Genomic DNA, 20,301 nt, shown 5'->3' on the forward strand with positions numbered 1-20,301 from the left:
CTTATATAGTCTTATACCCTCCAAATGTAAGCTCTTGCAAGCTTATTTGTTTTTATTTTATTTGTATCGTCCCTCTATATATAAAGATTATTTCTCGCTCTCCACCTTCAAAAATCCATAACTTTTTCATTTCTCCGTGTATAAAGCTGTGTGAGGGCTTATTTTGTGCATGGCAAATTTTACTTCTCCGTCACATTATTTATTATACCATGCCGTGTACTGTTAAGCTGGAAAAAAATTCCAAATGTGGAAAATTTGGAAAAAAAACACATTCACTTCACGTTCTTGTGGGCTCAGTTTTTACAACTTTCACTCATTGCTCTAAATAACACCTCTAGTTTATTCTTTGGTTCGGTGCGATCGCGGTGATATCAAATTCATACAGGTTTTATTGTGGTTTAATAAATGTACAAAAAAATTGAGCCCTCGTCATACACCTCCACGCACCTCTGCACCGTACAGCTACGAGGGGTTATTATATTATTAGACTCCGGGCATAACCAGAGGCATTTAACGGGTTAACACCCACAATCATGCGTATTACCCACAGGCGTTCGCTGCAATGTGCCCCATTTACCAATATACTATCGGGGCGCGTTCACACAATGCGTTGCATTTTTCAATGTGTTTTTGACGCATTCCAAAGGCTACAGTCTTGATCACATGCTATGGTACATTGGGGGTCACTTACTAAGGGCCCGATTTGCGTTTTTCCGTCGCGTCACCCGAATATTTCAGATTTGCGCCGATTTTCCCTGAATTGCCCTGATCATCCGATCCGATCCAGGTCATTGCCACGTGATCGGATTGTGGCGCATCGGCGCCGGCATACAAGCGACGGAAATAGGGAGGCGTGGCCGTAAGAAAACCTGACGGATTCGGAAAAACCGCCGTATTTTTTTTAAAAAAAGTTCGCTTGACACGCGCTTACCTGCACCCATGATAGGACGGTGAACTTCAGTGAACTCCAATGGAATTCTGCGCAGCAGCGACACCTAGTGGACATCGTGCACACTACCTTAGTGAATCACCGGAAGATCCGAATCCTCCACATAGAACGCGCCGCTGGATCGTGACAGGACCGGGTAAGTAAATCTGCCCCATTGTGTTTCCACTGCATCTGCTGAAACGCAATGTAACCTTGGCATGTGATCAAGGCTGTAGCCTTTGGTGTGTGTCAAAAATGCATCAAGAAAAGCGGTGCAACGCTTCATGTGATGGTGGTTTGTGACAAGGTGTAAATGCAGATTACTGTGTGTGAATTTTGGGAGAAGCAGGGAAAAAACACAAAGAACCATATGAAGTACAAGATGGGGTTAAACAATTCCTCCCCTTTCCCTCTGCATCTGCCTGATTTATGACTATTGTAGATAAACACTCCTGGGAGGGTAATACTCCTGGGAGGATAACACACCTGGGAGGGTAACAACTCCTGGGAGGGTAACAACTCCTGGGAGGATAACCCTGCTATCTCCTGAGGCACAGCTGACACACTGCCTGGAGCTCCAGCTCTGACATCTCTGTGAGGCTGTGTGCTGTCCCTGAAGTCTTCGCACAGCAGCTTCCTCACTAACATGGTAGGCCTCCCCTTCCCAGTATATTCACTCCATAGGACGCTCCTCTACAGCTAGTAGTACTGCTAGTTTTCAGCAAGATGGCGCTGGATTTCCCCTAGCAGTGCTCATATACCCATTACAGGAGATGGGGTCAGGCTTTATGTTCAGGGGCAGCCGTACAGTTAATGTGTATATATCCTGAAAAGGTACATACACGCTTCCCGTATGAACATGGTAGCCCCCACAAGCTTCCCGGATCCAGCGGGACAGTCCAGTTCAGAACATCAGAAGGTATTATAATTGGGGAGACTGCTGGGGGGCACTATAAGAGGGGGGACTTCTGAGGGCATTATAAGAGGGGGAGCTTGGGGCACAATATCAGAGGGGCTATAAAAATTTCTGCACCGCATCTCTCATACAGAAGTTGGAGGTATGTATATATAGTTAGCAATATTCTATTGAATACTATGAAATATGTATATTGATTAATAATATACATTATTTAAATAATGACTTCAGTGGTAGCTGGCACCAGGCAGCTTAAGCGCTGGTACCTGGCAAAAGTGGAGCCATGGGCATTGTCCATTCTGACAAAAGCTGTTGTTTCACCACAACACCGTTAGCATTGCAGTGGCACCCCGGTTGAAATAATGCCCAAGTATGTAGCCTGTGTCTGTTATTGTCACTAGTATATTATCATACCATAATCGTTCCCCCATATGTTATGTAATGTGGTCATGTTAACCTGTATTGTGCTGTATCACAATGTTCTGTAACTATGTCTGTATGCAACTAAGGCAGTGATGGCCAACCTATGACACGCGTGTCAGTGCTGACACGCATAGCCATTTTCAGTGACACGCTGCTGCCAGAGAGTTAAATTTCATCCTCGGCTCCTACGCGGCCAGGTGCAGTAGCCGGGAGGCTGAGAGATTGTCCAGCACATTGTTATAAATGTGGAAAATCCCCATATACTGCTATACTGTAGTATGGCAGTACATCGTAGGATCAATCACATAACCTAGGATTAAAGTACCCTAGAAGTTAAATAATTATACATATTTGTTATTTAAACTATAAATATCACAAAATTATGTCAAGGTGACACACCACCCGAGTTATGCTCGTTTTTTTTGCGAATTTTGACACACCAAGCTCAAAAGGTTGCCCATCACTGAACTAAGGAACTAGAAACTAAGTAACAAGCAACATGCAGGAATGATATTCCTCTCGTAATGTATGTAAGCAACTATATACGTTAATGATACGTATTATCGTATCGTATATTACTAGGAATAAAGGCTGAAGGCGACATTCACACCTCCTAGCCTACTCTTGGCTGTGAAAAACTTCCTTCATTTTTCTCCTTTCACATAAACTATATAGTTATGATCAATAAAATACAGATCATGGATTTTTTAATATGGTTGTATCATATGGAGTATGTTCTAAGCTTAAAGGACAACTGTAAAGTATAAAGACTTTTTCCTAACTTTGCACTAAGCAAAAACAAGCAATTATCTAATTTACTCTAATTAGCTATCTGCAGGTTGTGGAGAATTATAGCTATTGACCCTCCACTAGGGGATTCTGGGAAAACATGCAAATAAGTTTCTAGGATGTTATAGGATGTTAGCTACCTTAGTGTTTAGCAGCTAGCAGCAGTTTTACCTTGCCCCGAGGCTAATCTCCATTTGCCATGCTGTTTGGCAACCATGGGAAACTGTATAGAACAGCTAGAGACAACAGGAGGCTTGTTAGGAAGTGCTGTAGGACCTTTAGTGATGTCACAAGCATGTGACTTATCACATGCTTCAGGTCCTCCAATAACAAATGCAATATTCCTGCCAATGAAAAGGCAAGGTGGTTGTTGTAAGTAGCCCTCTCTCCTGTCAAGAAGCTATCTGGTGAGCCTGCTCAACTCATCCAGATGCTACCTCTAGGAGAACTAGAGGCAACAGTTAACACTGTGATATGTGACTGTCCATTTATGTTCTTGTAATACAAACTGGAAGCTGATTGGAGAAGTGCTTCCACCTGACCAGGGAGTATATAAACCCCTGCTGGGCAGAAGCACAGGGTCTGTTTTAGTCATGGTCTTCTAAGAGAACCAGACCTCATGGTCTGTCTGCCACAGCCACGGTCCAAATTCCAGGAACTACAGGCTAATCCGGAGACCTAAGCCCAGAACTGAGATCCACCACCCGGACTCCATCTTTACCAGCCCAGCCTGGGCTTACTACCAGGCTGCGTGTAACCTTCCTGTGGACCGGCTCATGACTCTTCCAGCTTGCAAATCTGTTTACCATTTGGCTGTTGCCTGCTGTTAAATAAAGAACTGTAAGTTAATTTGCACAATGTTGCCACCGTCTAATCCCTGGATCCAGGCTCCTTTCCACCATGGGCTTCCCCATCCATCAACGAGGGATTCATCCAGACACCTCAGGGGTTGCCACTGCATCGGCCTCTCCCTCCATATTTCTTGCACACACCACCTGCTGGAGACCTGCCATGCTGTAGGACAGCCCTCCGGTCCCAATACCAAGCTCCGTGACAGCAGCGTGCCCAAGGCCGCACTAGCCAGCCACTCCGGTGCATCCAGGCCACAAGAAAAGGCTAGGCCCCGGTGGAGAATGTTGCACAAACATGCTGTCCTGCATCATTTGAAAGTCCTTATTGTTCTGGCAAAAGACCTTCATTAATGCACATGCTTCAGATGGACCAATTACAAACATGCTAAATCTTAAGAAATTATGTTAAATATACCAGGTATATCTCAGGCTAGGAAGAAACCTGTAGCATGATACAGATATTGTTGGAATAACTGTCAAAGGCTCTCTCCAGCTGTGCTAAAACTATTTTTTTGTCAGTAACTGTTAATCTTTAAGTAATTTGACCCTCAATAGCAATCTGTATATGTAATACAGACACATTACAGCTATCTGAATTTAGCACAGAGAGGTGAATATAACATATTAATTCACGGAAGAACATATAAACTGTGTTTAACAAATATAAACCTTGATTTTCCTTACTGTATAAAACTGCCATTATGACACAGCACAGCAAAGATCTGTTAAAGCCGTATTACAGTCTTTTAAATTACTCACAGTTTTTAACTGCAGTCTAGTGGTAAACAAGTGATATTAATTCAAAACTTCAGCTGAACTCTATGGAGGTAAATAGGGCTCCATTTAGCAACAAAAGAAAAGATTTTAATATATAAAAGGTACTGTGCTTAATACATACAAAAATTATTGAATATAACACAAATAACATTTTTACAAAAGTTAAAAAAAAGCGAAATACAGAAGCTTTAGTGCTTCTATTTGGTACTTTTCATTGTCTATGAAAGGAACATGGGTAGAAAATTGACACAAATCTGATAAGATTCAGTTTGATGTGGATTAAGTCATTCTTTTAATCCACATCAAACTGAATGAGCTTATCCACATCAAAATGACTCAGGTAGTGCCTGAGACTCAGGGAACGTCATAAACCGCATTTTGAGCTATTAAACAAGAAAAACTGAAATATCACATGGTCATAAGTATTCAGACCCTTTGAGTAGAAGCACCTTTGAGCTAGTACAGCCATGAGTCTTCTTGTGAATGGCACAACAAGTTTTGGGGATCCTCTGCTATTATTTCTTATAACCGATTGTGTCTCCAGAGGGAGATCGGGCCAAATTATGCACGTCTAGATTGAATAACAAACAATGATAAATTTTATTAATTTTAGTTAAAAACATAGACAAAACAAGTTAAAAGGGTTCATTACCGCGGTGGATGGGATACACAGGAAAAGGAACTCCGGGAGGTCACGACATACTATTGCACATATACATAAATAAACAGGTCAAACATATTGCCTGAAAAAAGAATGTCTTATTAAAGTGTGTATGGAGTAACGTGCTTACCCATGTGGATAATCAAGGTTAACGTAACCCAGGTAGCTCCTGGGGCAGGAGCTACCTGGGTTACGTTAACCTTGATTATCCACATGGGTAAGCACGTTACTCCATACACACTTTAATAAGACATTCTTTTTTCAGGCAATATGTTTGACCTGTTTATTTATGTATATGTGCAATAGTATGTCGTGACCTCCCGGAGTTCCTTTTCCTGTGTATCCCATCCACCGCTGTAATGAACCCTTTTAACTTGTTTTGTCTATGTTTTTAACTAAAATTAATAAAATTTATCATTGTTTGTTATTCAATCTAGACGTGCATAATTTGGCCCGATCTCCCTCTGGAGACACAATCGGTTATATGTAATTGGATGTTGAGCCGAATTGGCGCATACTTTATTAGGGGTACTTACAATTTATCCGTGCTTTTGGATGCCACTGGGCTACTCAAACACAAAGGAACGCTTCATTACCCCAAATAATAGACTCCACCTTAAGTCCATGCTATTATTTCTTGCAGATCCTCTCCAGTTCCCTCAAGTCGGATGGTGAATGTTGGTGGAAGCCATTTTCATGTCTCTCCAAAAATGCTCACAATGGTCGTATGAATGTGACCTCTCTCTGTTTCCCAGGTATACAGGGAAGCTTTTTTTCAGGCTTGAACTAGCACTGTACTAGGAGATTTTCCAGTGGGCCCAGCCTCTGACACAATAAATGAACACACAGTTATGGCAGATTATAACCCCATTTTAAAACAACTTTGGAAGAAATGGCTAGCTAAATATAATGTAAATGGTCTATTGACAACTCTGTAAAATCACAAAACAACAAAATAAATCAATGCAGAGGAAATAAAAAGAATCAGCATTGGCAATGGCTCTTGCATTTGAGTTATTAGATGAACAGGCTTTTTAAATGGATTTTCTCTCTAATATTTATCCACATGACAGGCTATTGATGCCTTATCATTGGAAGTCTCATTTGTACAGCAGTAATTTGTATGCATGACCAAATCTCCCTTATTAGGTTTAAAAACTTAGGTATCTCCGTCAGTCAGAAGTGAAGTGAGCCTTGGTCACCATTTTACACTACATTCACACAAATAACCCCATTGTTATGATCGGGCATCCTACATACTTTATTTTAAATACATTTTGAATAAGCATTTAGGTATTAAGGTAGGTATCCAACCAGTTCATTGTCATGACTGTCATTCCAGTGACTGTCTGTCGCAGGCAGTCTCATTCCAGTGACTGTCTGTCGCCGGCAGTCTCATTCCAGTGAGAACATACACACACACACACACACACACACATTTAGCTTTATATATTAGATTTGACTTCCTAAGCAAGATTCGATGAAATCTGAAGATCTGGGGTGCTTATAACATTAGATTTGTATGCATGACCAAATCTCCCTTATTAAGTTTAAAAACGTAGGTATCTCCGTCAGTCAGAAGTGATGTGAGCCTTGGTCACCATATTACACTACTGGTCCATTCACACAAATAACCCCATTGTTATGATCGGGCATCCTACATACTTTATTTTAAATACATTTTGAATAAGCATTTAGGTATTAAGGTAGGTATCCAACCAGTTCATTGTCATGACTGTCATTCCAGTGACTGTCTGTCGCAGGCAGTCTCATTCCAGTGACTGTCTGCCGCCAGCAGTCTCATTCCAGTGAGAACATACACACACACACATACACACATACACACACACATTTAGCTTTATATATTAGATTTGACTTCCTAAGCAAGATTCAATGAAATCTGAAGATCTGGGGTGCTTATAACATTAGATTTGTATGCATGACCAAATCTCCCTTATTAGGTTTAAAAACGTAGGTATCTCCGTCAGTCAGAAGTGATGTGAGCCTTGGTCACCATATTACACTACTGGTCCATTCACACAAATAACCCCATTGTTATGATCGGCATCCTACATACTTTATTTTAAATAAATTTTGAATTAGCATTTAGGTATTAAGGTAGGTATCCAACCAGTTCATTGTCATGACTGTCATTCCAGTAACTGTCTGTCGCAGGCAGTCTCATTCCAGTGACTGTCTTTCGCTGGCAGCCTCATTCCAGTGAGAACATACACACACACACACACACATTTAGCTTTATATATTAGATTTGACTTCCTAAGCAAGATTCAATGAAATCTGAAGATCTGAGGTGCTTATAACATTAGATTTGTATGCATGACCAAATCTCCCTTATTAGGTTTAAAAAATTAGGTATCTCCGTCAGTCAGAAGTGATGTGAGCCTTGTCACCATATTACACTACTGGTCCATTCACACAAATAACCCCATTGTTATGATCGGGCATCCTACATACTTTATTTTAAATTAATTTTGAATAAGCATTTAGGTATTAAGGTAGGTATCCAACCAGTTCATTGTCATGACAGTCATTCCAGTGACTGTCTGTCGCCTGCAGTCTCATTCCAGTGACGGTCTGTCGTCGGCAGTCTCATTCCAATGAGAACATACACACACACACAAACACACATTTAGCTTTACATATTAGATTTGACTTCCTAAGCAAGATTCGATGAGATCTGAAGATCTGGGGTGCTTATAACATTAGATTGTCTTTCACTTGCAAGCCTCAGCAAGTAACTAATGACCATGTCTTTGGCTTTGTTTGTTTCCATGTTTTGTTCACGTGAAAGTTGCATGCTTATCTGCTGGATGTTGTTCATGATAACCTCTGAAGTCATAATATGGTTTGTAGATGCATTGTAGCTTATATCCATCATATATTGCTTATATAGCTCAATGACTTTTCTTTCCAGGTACTCATTGAGCTCTGAATTTGACATTGGTTGTTCATGGTTCACGATGCTTTTATCTTTTTCACTGAGTATTTTCCAAGAGTACCGTTTACTATTTTTTTTGGTTAAATTATTTGCTTGGACACCTAAAGAGTCCATATGAGATGGGATTTCATAAGACTGCAAAAATGGGCCCTCACAAAACTCAGAGCTGCTATCACAAGTAAAATCACTCATGGTTGAGTTGATAGCCATCACCTGATCCCCAGCTATATGCAAGTCATTATAGTCTCTACAGATATGTTTACAAGATGATGGAACCAAATAGGTTTCTTTACTTGAATTTGAGTTACCACTTATGCTGGATAAACATTTTTCTTGACATTCATACATAATTCCCTTTTCCATTCCCTGGGTGAAGCCCTCAGCATCCTGATTTGTTATTTTAGCATTATGCTTTTCAAATGAACCAAATTTCCTGAAAATCCTTCTGCTCCGTGTCTCATGTGCAGATAAGTAATTTTTGGTGCATACACCAGCCACTTCTTTTGGCTCGGTAGTCCCCTTGTTTCCATGCAACAAGCTGATATCATTGTTATAGCAGGCTTGGATTTTACATAGGTATCCCTCGGAGAGCATATCTGTATAATGCAAAACATATAAGAAATATTTATTACAAACATTAAAAACTTTTTCTGTCCATCCATCAATTTACTCTTTACAGAAGTGATGTCATCACATTTGTGTAAATCCTTACTGAAATAAATGACCTCCTTTTAATACCACAGGACATCAAAAGATAGTGTAGAGTATGTCACTTTTGTATACTATTTTTCTTGTGGATACATTCCGAATAGCTGTTATAAGGGTCTCACCGGTTTCTGTGTATATGTTTGCCAATAATCTCATAGTACAAAAGTAAGTTACTGGTGAAAGCAAAATAATAAATAAAAATTGGAACTTTTTTCTGCTTGTTGTAAATAAAAAAATGACACCAAAAGTATTATGTTTAGAAATATTCTGCAAATAGAGTTGAAAGTCAGGTAAGAAATATTTTTAAACAATTTCTTCTAATTTAAAAAAAAATGAAAACACCACACCGTTAACCTCTTGGCGCTCTGCATGCTATATCACCAAGTCATTGAAGCTGCCACCCCCGTGAAACAACTGCGGTGGGAGCTAGCTTCAGTCGAGGGCGTTAACCCTTCAAATGCTACGGTCAACAAGGCCACGGAAATCAGGGGGCTCTGATCGGCTCTATGGCATCTATGTGGTCTGAGTTAAGACCCTGGGAATGTTCATAGTAAATGCCTATGAAATCCTGTCTGTGACAGGACCTTACAGGCAGTGTGTCAACCTTTGCGTCATCAGTAATGCAGGGCATTATAATGAACAAGCCATTGTACAATAGCTTGTTCATGTCTCATAGTAGGACAAGTAGAATAATAAAAGAAAATGTTTCTAAATAAACAAATAAATTAAATAAAAATCCCCAAAGCCCCATTATATACAAAATCAACTTATAACTTTTTTTAAGTTAAAAATCACCATACAAACTCGACATATATAGTATCTCCATGTCCAAAATGACCCGTATAATAAAACAAATTAGTAATAAACCTGCACAATTAGAAAAAAAAACACAAAAAGTTATGATTTTTCTTCCTTATCTTGTCCCACATAAAATGTAATAAACATGTACTGCAAAAAGCTGTATAAACCATTAATTAAAAGAGTGTTGGCACTCGATATAATGGTGATACAAATGTCTGATATCATTGCAATCGTATTGACCCATAGAATAAATCTAACAAGGTACACAACTCCGGGTGTGCCGGTGTTGCACTGACTATGACGTGAGCAAGCGACTGATGTCACAGAGCTGTCACCGCCGGACGGAGTGCATAAAGTAGCGGAGCTTTGGGGGAATGTCCGAAAGGGGAGTTCATGGTTTATTAATTTAATGTGCTGGACTGGCTGGCTGTATACAGTGAGGAGGGCTGGGGGGCGGCTGGCTGTATACAGTGAGAGGGGTGGGGGAGGGCTGGACGTATACAGTGAGGGGGGGCAGCACGCTGTATGCTGGGGGTAGCGCAAGCTGGCTATTTACTGGAGAGAGGCTGGCTGGCCATGTACTGCAGGAGGAGGGGGATTTCTGGCTATTTACAAGGGGGGGGGGCTATCTGTATACTGGAGGGACAATATACTGGGGGGCTGGCTGGCCATATACTGCAGGGGGAGGGGCCTTTCTGGCTATATACAGGGGGGGGGCTGGCTGTATATTTGGGGGAAGTGATTGGCTATATACAGGGTGGGCTGGCTGGCAATATACAGGGGGACTGGTTGGCTATATACTGGGGGCGGGGGGGCTAGCTATATACTGGGAGGGGGGCTGGCTGGCGGTGTTATATAGCATAGTACAGTGATGGCGAACCTTTTAGAGACCGAGTGCCCAAACTACAACCCAAACCCACTTATTTACCATGAAGTGCCAACGTGCCATTTTAAGTAGTAGCTTATTGCTTCCTGTTCTTCCACATCTTCAATTGTATCAGGCTCCCTGAAGCCACCAATACAGTTGAAAGAAGGTGGGCAAATTCGGACTGTCATTGCTTCTCTACAGGGTCTCTCTGTTTAGGAAGAATGGTTGGTCCAGCAGGAGGACCTCCAAAGATAATTCAGTTCTTTCAACACCTTCTCACTTTTCCCGCAGTTCCAAACAGTCAATGAAGTGTCGCTGTAAAATAGTGCTGAGCGCAGCATCTCATAAGTTGCCTAGGACTGCAGGAAGATTTAATGGATTTGTTCCTGTTTGGTGGACTCTATCCTGGGCTGATGGCCCACAGAAAGGGCTCTGAGTGCCGCCTCTGGCACCAGTGCCATAGGTTCGTTATCACTGGCATAGTAGTTATATTCCTGTACATAGGGGGCAGTATTATAGTAGTTATATTCTTGTACATAGGGGGCAGTATTACAGTAGTTATATTCTTGTACTTAGGGGGCAGCATTATAGCAGTTATATTCTTGTACATAGGGGGAAGTATTATAGTCGTTATATTCCTGTACCTAAGGGGCAGTATTATAGGAGTTATATTCTTGTTTAACAGAGAAGGTATTATAGTAGTTTTTTTTTTTTGTGTATATATTGTGTATATTCAGTATCAAGTTGTGTTCTTTTTAAAAAGAGGCTTTATTCCTGTACAAGGAGCCAGTATGAGCCTCTTTTGCTGCGCTGTACATGTTAATTTAGACCATCCATAAACAGTTTCTTCTCACATCACATGATCACGTAAACTTGTTTTGTCTATGCCCACAGAATGGGGCCACTTTTACATTTTTTTCCAGGGCCACTTTAAATTCCCAGTCAGCCCCTGCTTACAGCGGTCCGATGTATTCATAAGGGGTCGGTCTGAGGAGGCGGTGACTACAGCATCGAGTCTGGGAGTCACCTATGGTATGTGGGTGGCACCCCCTGAAGAGGATCTGAAGAGAGGGAGTACCTCAGACCACCCCCTCATGAATACCAGGGACCGCTGTAAGCTAGGTCCATAGATCGGTCAGTGTTTCGTAGCTTTACGGTATGTTCGAATAAAGCTAGAGATTTACCAGTGCTATAACTGGGGAAGGGCGAGGGAGCTGCTTCCTTTAGTATGAGTAGCTAAAGTATTTTATTGACCTGATAAGTCCTCTTTAAGCTATAAACTGCCTGTATCCCAAAAGTATTAATACAGTTTTATTTCTTAATGTATGCATAATTTCACAGTGCAAAACCTAACTTTTGCAAAAATATAATGAGCTCTTATATTACTGTAGAAAAAAAGATAAGATTAGAAAATATATCTTTTTCAATGGAACTTGTACAGTTATGTATAGATAAATGAAACAGGAAATAATTGTGCAATGCAAGCAGGAGGTAATACACTTATGCGTACAAAAATGAAAAAACATGAAACGAAATTAGAAGTTTGGTTCCGGCCAGTAGTTTTACAATGAAACTACCTTTTTTTGTTGCCCTATTTTGTCTGGTAAAATGACAAACCTCATGCAGAACCTGAGAGATGGCAGATAATTGGACAGATTTATCATTAGGCAGTTATCTTTCTCCAGTTTGTAAAGTGTTTTAGGAGCTCTATGGAGTTTTGCATATCAGATTTCTGATAGGACAACTTGATAAATCTGTTAACCCCTTAATGACTTGGCCGTTTTGAACCTTAGTGACATGGGACGTTTTTCAAGAGTAGCTCAAATGGTTCTAACTTTTGATCAGGTGATTTTGAGGTGATTTTCTCGAGGCACGTTGGGGGTGACTTATCAGAAGTGTCTGAAAGCAGAAGTAAATTTTTTGGAAAAACTTTAGTATTTTTAGCATTTAGTATTTTTTTTATTGACAGCATGATGGGTTCTTCTATTCTATGGTATCATTTTTGATAATTGTTTTAGAACATGTTATGGTATTCAGGTCCAAAAATGTTTTGAATTATACAGCTGGTTACAGATGTGGCAATACCAAATATGTGAAATGTGATGGTGGCGGGTGGAATAGTGGTGTTTTGGGAACTCTCTCTTTATTTACTGAATTTAGAACGATGGTGTTCTGCGTTGGGAAAGGGTTAATGACTGCAGAGCATTTGCAACTTGTTGACTAAAAATAATGACATTTTGTAGCAACCAACTAATTCTAATGTTTTTTTCATACCAGAGTGGATTTGCACTGAAATCTGTCTATCAGATCTGGAGTGAAAAGTTGAATGGGTGGATTTCCCATTTGGTGCAATAATACATTTATGTTCCTGTACAGAAATAACAATGAGGATGTAAACATAGCTTATTAGATAGATACATGACAGTTATCAAAAGAGCTAAATTCTCACTTCCCCTTTTAATTATATACCGTATATACTCGAGTATAAGCCGACCCGAGTATAAGCCGAGACCCCTAATTTTACCACAAAAAACTGGGAAAACCTATTGACTCGAGTATAAGCCGAGGGTGGGAAATGCATTGGTCACAGACCCCCCAGTATACAGCCCAGCCAGCCCCCAGTAGTATACAGCCCAGCCAGCCCCCAGTAGTATACAGCCCAGCCAGCCCCCAGTAGTATACAGCCCAGCCAGCCCCCAGTAGTATACAGCCCAGCCAGCCCCCAGTAGTATACAGCACAGCCTGCCCCCAGTAGTATACAGCACAGCCTGCCCGCTGTAGTATACAGCACAGCCTGCCCCCAGTAGTATACAGCACAGCCTGCCCCCAGTAGTATACAGCACAGCCTGCCCCCAGTAGTATACAGCACAGCCTGCCCCCAGTAGTATACAGCACAGCCTGCCCCCAGTAGTATACAGCACAGCCGTGCCCCCAGTAGTATACAGCACAGCCGTGCCCCCAGTAGTATACAGTCGTGCCCCCAGCAGAATAAAAAAATAAAGTTATATACTCACCGTGCGTCCCGATGCGCAGCGCTGCTCCCCCGATGTCATCGCGGCTCCTATTCTTGCTTCAGCTTGCTGGGCGCCGTCTTGTTCTTCTCGCGGGCGGCGCCTAGTATGACGCGCCGCTGCTGACGTCATACTAGGCGCCGCCCGCGAGAAGAGCATGGCGGCGCCCAGCACGCTGAAGGAAGAACAGCCGGGAAGCCAGAAGAGGAGCCGCGATGACATCGGGGGAGCAGCGCTGCGCATCGGGGCCACCGGAGGGTGAGTATATAAGTTTATTATTTTTTTAGTCAATTTTAGTTGCCTGACACGAGTATTGACTCGTGTATAAGCCGAGGGGACGTTTTTCAGCACATTTTTTGTGCTGAAAAACTCGGCTTATACACGAGTATATACGGTAACTTTGATTCCTTTTTAAATATCAAATAAACAGTATTTTTAATAACTCAAGTCTGGTCAACTTGACAAGTTGTCAAGATTGTGAAAGGCTCCAGTCCTAAAACCCTGCTGTTGACACAGGGTAATGCAGTATAAGAAGCTTACATTTTTTCCCCTAAATCTGTAATATAGTTAAAGAGTAACTGTAAAGGATTTTTTTTTCCAACAAATTAATAGCTCTTGGGATGTAAAACAACATTGCCTATTACCGTATATATTCAACTATAAGCGGACCCTAGTATAAGCTCAGACTCCTTCATTTTAACACAAAAAAACTGGGAAAACCTATTGACTCCAGTATAAGCCTAGTATATAGCATGCCAATTCATGGTCCCAGTATATAGCCAGAAGCCCCTTTCTCTCAGTATATAGAAAGCCAGCCCTTTGCCCCAGTATACAGCCAGTCCTTTACCCTCAGTATACAGCCAGTCCTTTGCCCTCAGTATACAGCCAGTCCTTTGGCCCCAGTATACAGCCAGTCCTTTGGCCCCAGTATACAGCCAGCCCTTTGCTCCCATTATATAGCCAGGCATTTGGCATCAGTATATAGCCTCCAGCCCCTGCCCCCAGTATATAGCCTTAAGCCCCTACCCCCCCCCCCAAGTTTACAGCCTGCAGCCCTTCCCCCCCAGTTTAGAGCCTGCAGCAACAGCCCCCCTGCAGCCCCAGCTCCACCAGTTTATAGCCTGCATCCCTCTCCCTCCAGTATATAGTAAGCAGCCCCTGCCCCTCCACCCCAGTATATAGCCTGAAGGAAAAAAAACAAAATGTGTACTCACCTTCTGTCGTCTTCAATCTGGTAGGTCCTCTTCTTTTCATCATTGTCCGACATCGGCTCATCGGCTATAATGTCAGTGAATGGCTGACATCATGATGCGTCAGACATCGCTGAAAAGAAGAGGACCTGGTGGGGGGGTTGGGGTGGATGTTGGAAGGTGAGTACACATTGGGGCAAATTTACTTACCTGGTCGAGTCGCAATCCCCAATTCGGACGGTCTGACTGGGATGAAGTCAGGTGTGATTCATGAAGATCGTGCGCCCAAGTTCCTGCATCCGTCGCTTCCCTGCCGAGGTCCGCCGGAGTTCACGTACTTCTTCCCGGTGCATGTAAGTGCGTGTCTCGTGACACAATTCTAAATATTAAATCCCACGTGTTGTCCAAATCCGTCAGCTTTTCCGACGGCCCGATTCTGCCGCCGATGGGCCAAAATCCGATCCCGTGCGACACAATCCCTGACGTGATGCAGCGCAAAACGCTAATCGTCGGGAAGCCCGACGAAAATGCGATCCGCGGACCCTTAGTGAATGAGCCCCATTTTGTTTTTTTGGTATTGTGCTGAAAAACTCGGATTATACTTGAGTAAATATGGTATGTTTGTTACCTACATGCAGCAGTTTCTTTGCTATCCCCCTCAGATTACCTCATAGCTGCAATTGCTGCTTCCTCTCCATGTGCTGACAAGCCCTATTGAACTGTACTTTGTTTACATTTTGTTTCTCTGTTGATTTCATGATAGGGGAGAAGCTGCTGCTCCCTGCTCATGGAGGAGGAGGTCATGTGACTGAGCTCTCTCTGTGTATGTAGCAGGCTGGATGTGTACAGAACAGGGAATGCAGATGTCTTCTACACAGAATAGTGAGGTACCAGATCTCCCTGTTCTCCATCAATCCCTCCATCCCAGTCTGTGATTCTATAGAACTTTCTCTGTCTCTCTCCTCTCCTTATGCTTGTCACCGTCAGTATCAGCTCTCTGCAGGTAAGCGATTAACCTTTAGTGGTCACATAGCACAGGCTATAGACTTCATGTAACTGGTTTACTTATGATTTCTACCACTTATTACATGTTTCCTGCTCCTCCATGTGATGGAAGCTGCCAGGCTAGTCACCATATACATCCTGTATGTGCACTGTACAGTGTTCAGTGGATTTACTTGTGGGAAACTAAATGGATTTACTGCTAAATCACTTTTAGAGAGAACACAAGGCATCATGAGATGTGTGGGTGAACTAGGTGGCCTCAGCCTGAGGGCATAGACTGACTTTAGTCTCTGCCCACTTCACCTCTGATGAGAAAGATTTTTGTCAAATATTTTCATAATAGAAAATACCATAATTTTGGAAAGAAAAGGACGAGCAGCACAAAGTAGGCACTGTTCTGTTTGTGCCTGAGGAATCACATATAATAATTTGGTAAAAATAGCACTAGCTTTACAGTTACGCTTTAAATATATAAACAGCTTAGTGAGTAGGCCACAACTGTAAGGGCATTTATTAGGAAATGGAATAAACACAAGATGACGGTTAATCTTCTCAGTCTGTGGCTCTATGCAAGATCTTGAAAATAATAGGGAACTGACACATACAACATATTACATAATTATATAACGTTTCATTATACAAACAACATTTATTTGTGGAAAATGGGCAACCAGTGCAAGTCATTTCATGCATGGAGAGTTAGATATTTCTTATTTCCTTAACATTACAACACAGTACAGCACTACAGTATTATACACCATATATACTTAAGTTTAAGCCGACTAGAGTATAAGCTGAGGTACCTAATTTTAACACAAAAACTAGGAAAGTCTATTGACTGTAGTATAAGCAAAGGGTGGGGAATGCATTGGTCACTTGCCCCCCAGTTTATAGCTAGCAGCCCCCCCAGTATATAGCCAGCCCCTCCCCCCAGTATATAGCCAGGGCCTGCCCCCAGTATATAGCCAGCAGCCCATTAGTGCATAGCCAGTGCCTGCCCCTTGTGCATAGCCAGTGCCTGCCCCTTGTGCATAGCCAGTGCCTGTCCCTCTGTATATAGCCAGTGCCTGCCCCCTGTATATATCCTGCAGCCCCATGCCCAGAATTAATAAGAAAAAAAAAAACCTCTGTACTCACCTTTACGACACCCTACCCCCGCCCCTGCAGGTCCTCTTCTGTCTTTGGCTCCCTGTGTGGTCCCGTCACATACACCATGACGTCAGCCGCTTGCTGACATCATAGTGTGTGCCGATGGCGGGGCACAAACTATTATGTCGGCAAGCTGCTGATACCATGGTGTGTGTGATGCAATTAGGCAAATCTCCTCTCCTCAGCGGTTGTATTGCATTTCAAAACACAATGTAAATGCCACGTGTGAACACAGCCTTAGTGCCAAATGTAACCTTTGCAATGCATCATGCACCCAGCCTTTGAAAGGTATATATACTTCTCTAGAATATTGAAAATAAAGAATATTACAAAGTTATTCTTGGAAATTACACTGTACCGTACTCTCTCAATGAGATTTGAGGATAACAGCGTAATTTTTATTCTTACCTTGATATTGTAGTTACTTCAGTAGAAAACTAATATTAAATGGCCGACTTGCCCTTGTAACAAATGTTCTGATCTGAAGCTGACAACCTTCTAGTCTAATTGCTGAAGGGGAAGTGTTCACGTTATAAACCTAACGCTGATATCCTAGCTATATGAAGTGAAATTTTCTACTTCCTCTTTTTTAAACACGATACACACAAGGGGATTTTTAAAAAGAGGGACACAGGATAAAGATGTTTAAAACTATTAAACTTGAATTCAGATTTCATTTTCTAAACTGCCTTCCTTTTTAAAAAAAAAAAACCTAAGCCCATCTATGTTCATTTCATGCACGTAGCCACGAAACAAATTAGTCTATACTTTATTTTTTGTCAGTAATTTTACAGTTGCACTTTAGTTTTAGCACAGCTGGAAAGACACTTTGACAACAATTCAAACAATATCTGTATCATTCTGCTGGCTTCTTCCAGAGATATTTCTTTTAGATTTAACATTAGATTCAGGGCGCAGCCGCAAGTTCAGTCTTTCAGATCTAGTTTTTGAAGCCCAAACCAGTAGTGGAGCAGCACTTCTTAATGATAAATCCTCACCCATTATCATCCACACCTGCTTTTGGCTTCAAAAACTGCATCTGAAAAACTGAACGTGTGGTTGCACCCTCAGATTCAGCTATTCCTGATGTGGGTGTTAACACATGCGTTAAACACTGCATTAACAAGATGTTAACACATGAGTTAACAATGTATGGCTGAAGCACCTGGTCAGACAAGTCAACCTTTCCCATGTACTTGTAATAATCCAGTATGCAGTCAGGTTTGTGGGCTTCTGTACTTGTACCTTGTACTGAGACAGGGATGCTGGTGTGCCCATGTATCGTTGTTAATACAAGGACCTCTCTCTTGTCCTTCTACTTAACACACAATACAAAGTCACTGCATAGTGCCCTGCTCTGCCAGTGGCACATTGTAAAAAATGGTCAGTAAAATCGCTATATACTGCCATTCTGTAGTATGGCAGTATATGGTAGGATCAATCAGACAACCTAGGGTTAAAGTACCAAAGGGGGTCTAAAAAATAGTTTTAAAATGTGAAAAAAAAGTAAAAAAAAAAATAAAATACTGTATATACTCGAGTATAAGCCGACCCAAGTATAAGCCGAGACCCCCAATTTTACCACAAAAACCTGGTAAAACCTATTGACTCGAGTATAAGCCGAGAGTGGGAAATGCACTGGTCACAGCCTCTTCCCCCAAGTATATAGCCAGCAGCCCCCAGTAGTATATAGCCAGCAGCCCCCAGTAGTATATAGTAAGCAGCCCCCAGTAGTATATAGCCAGCAGTGCCCCAGTAGTATATAGCCAGCAGTGCCCCTGCCCCCCAGTATATACCCTGCCAGCCCATGCCCCCCAGTATATACCCTGCCAGCCCCTGCCCCCCAGTACATAGCCAGCCAGCCCCTGCCCCAGTACATAGCCAGCCAGCCCCTGTGCCACAGTATATAGCGTGCTAGCCCCTGTGCCCCAGTATACAGCCTGCCAGCCCCTGTACCACAGTATACAGGCTGCCAGCCCTTGTGCCCCAGTATACAGCCTGCCAGCCCCTGTGCCCCAGTATATAGCCTGCCAGCCCCTCTGCCCCAGTATACAGCCTGCCAGCCCCTGTGCCCCGGTATACCACCTGCCAGCCCCTGTGCCCAGGTATACCACCTGCCAGCCCCTGTGCCCCGGTCAGTAGCCTGCCAGCCCCTGTGCCCTGGTCAATAGCCTGCCAGCCCCTGTGCCCCGGTCAATAGCCTGCCAGCCCCTGTGCCCCGGTCAATAGCCTGCCAGCCCCTGTGCCCTGGTCAATAGCCTGCCAGCCCCTGTGCCCTAGTCAATAGCCTGCCGGCTCCTGTGCCCTGGTCAATAGCCTGCCAGCCCCTGTGCCCCGGTCAATAGCCTGCCAGCCCCTGTGCCCCGTTACCGAGCCTGACCCCGCACTGTTGATGTAAAAGAAAAAATAATCAAAACTCACCTTTCCGGCGGCCCCCTCGGGTCTTCTGTGTGATCCCGCAGTCAGCGGCGGCTGGCACACACAATACTATTGCAGCGGCGGCGGCTGATGTCAGTGCTTGTGACATCGCACGGACTGGCCGCTGACCGACGGATCGCACAGAAGACCCAAAGGGGCCGCCGGAAAGGTGAGTTTTGATTTTTTTTCCTTTTTTTTTTCTGCTGTCTTGTTTGACTCGAGTGTAAGCCGAGTTTGTGTTTTTCAGCACATTTTTTGTGCTGAAAAACTCGGCTTATACTCGAGTATATACGGTAAATGAAAAAAAGGGGTTGGGAAGTAAGAGTTCTCCTTATGGAGACCGACAATTTAGGCAGCTGTGTAGGCGTGTGGAAACTTATAGCAATGGACGCTAACCCAAATAAGGTTTGTATATTTTTCTTAAAAAAACCCATAAAAATTCAAATCACCCCCCTTTCCCTAGAATAGTTATAAAAATAAACAGTAAAGATCATAAATATGTTAGGTATCTGTTAGGTGCACAGAGCTTGCCACATCAGTCCCTGTCCCCATGGGAGTGCGGGAGGAAACTGGAGGTATAATAACGATTATTCCCAACGTTTAACTTCTTAACAGAAAATAGCGGCCAAAGTTGAAAATGGCACTTTTGCCATTTTCCAATAAAAAAATAAATAAAAATTGTAATAAAAAGTGCCTTACTGTCATCAATATGGTAATATCATCTCAGCTTGCAAAAAATGACACCAATGACTGAAGTATCTACTGGAGGTTTTAATTTTTGTATATGCTTGAAAGCATTATAAATCCTATATAAATTTACAATCCTCAAGACATATCATTTGGGGCG

At 42.5% G+C, this 20,301-nt stretch overlaps 1 protein-coding gene across 1 annotated transcript; it reads right to left on the minus strand.

The window, feature by feature from the left end:
* Window positions 1–5,859: 5,859 nt before the first annotated feature.
* TASL (TLR adaptor interacting with endolysosomal SLC15A4) lies at window positions 5,860–17,557 on the minus strand. Its single transcript, XM_072135901.1, has 2 exons — window positions 17,445–17,557; window positions 5,860–8,900 (listed from the first exon to the last, which is right to left on the minus strand). The coding sequence occupies exon 2, from the start codon at window positions 8,896–8,898 to the stop codon at window positions 8,023–8,025; it is 876 nt and encodes a 291-aa protein (XP_071992002.1). The 5' UTR covers window positions 8,899–8,900; window positions 17,445–17,557; the 3' UTR covers window positions 5,860–8,022.
* Window positions 17,558–20,301: the final 2,744 nt, after the last annotated feature.

The sequence above is a fragment of the Engystomops pustulosus genome, chromosome 2 (assembly GCF_040894005.1).
Source record: "Engystomops pustulosus chromosome 2, aEngPut4.maternal, whole genome shotgun sequence".
In the NCBI taxonomy this organism is placed as follows: domain Eukaryota; kingdom Metazoa; phylum Chordata; class Amphibia; order Anura; family Leptodactylidae; genus Engystomops; species Engystomops pustulosus.

Coding starts and splice junctions, on each gene's coding strand:
- TASL (XM_072135901.1), bottom strand. CDS start 8,898: ATGCTCTCCGAGGGATACCTATGTAAAATCCAAGCCTGCTATAACAAT.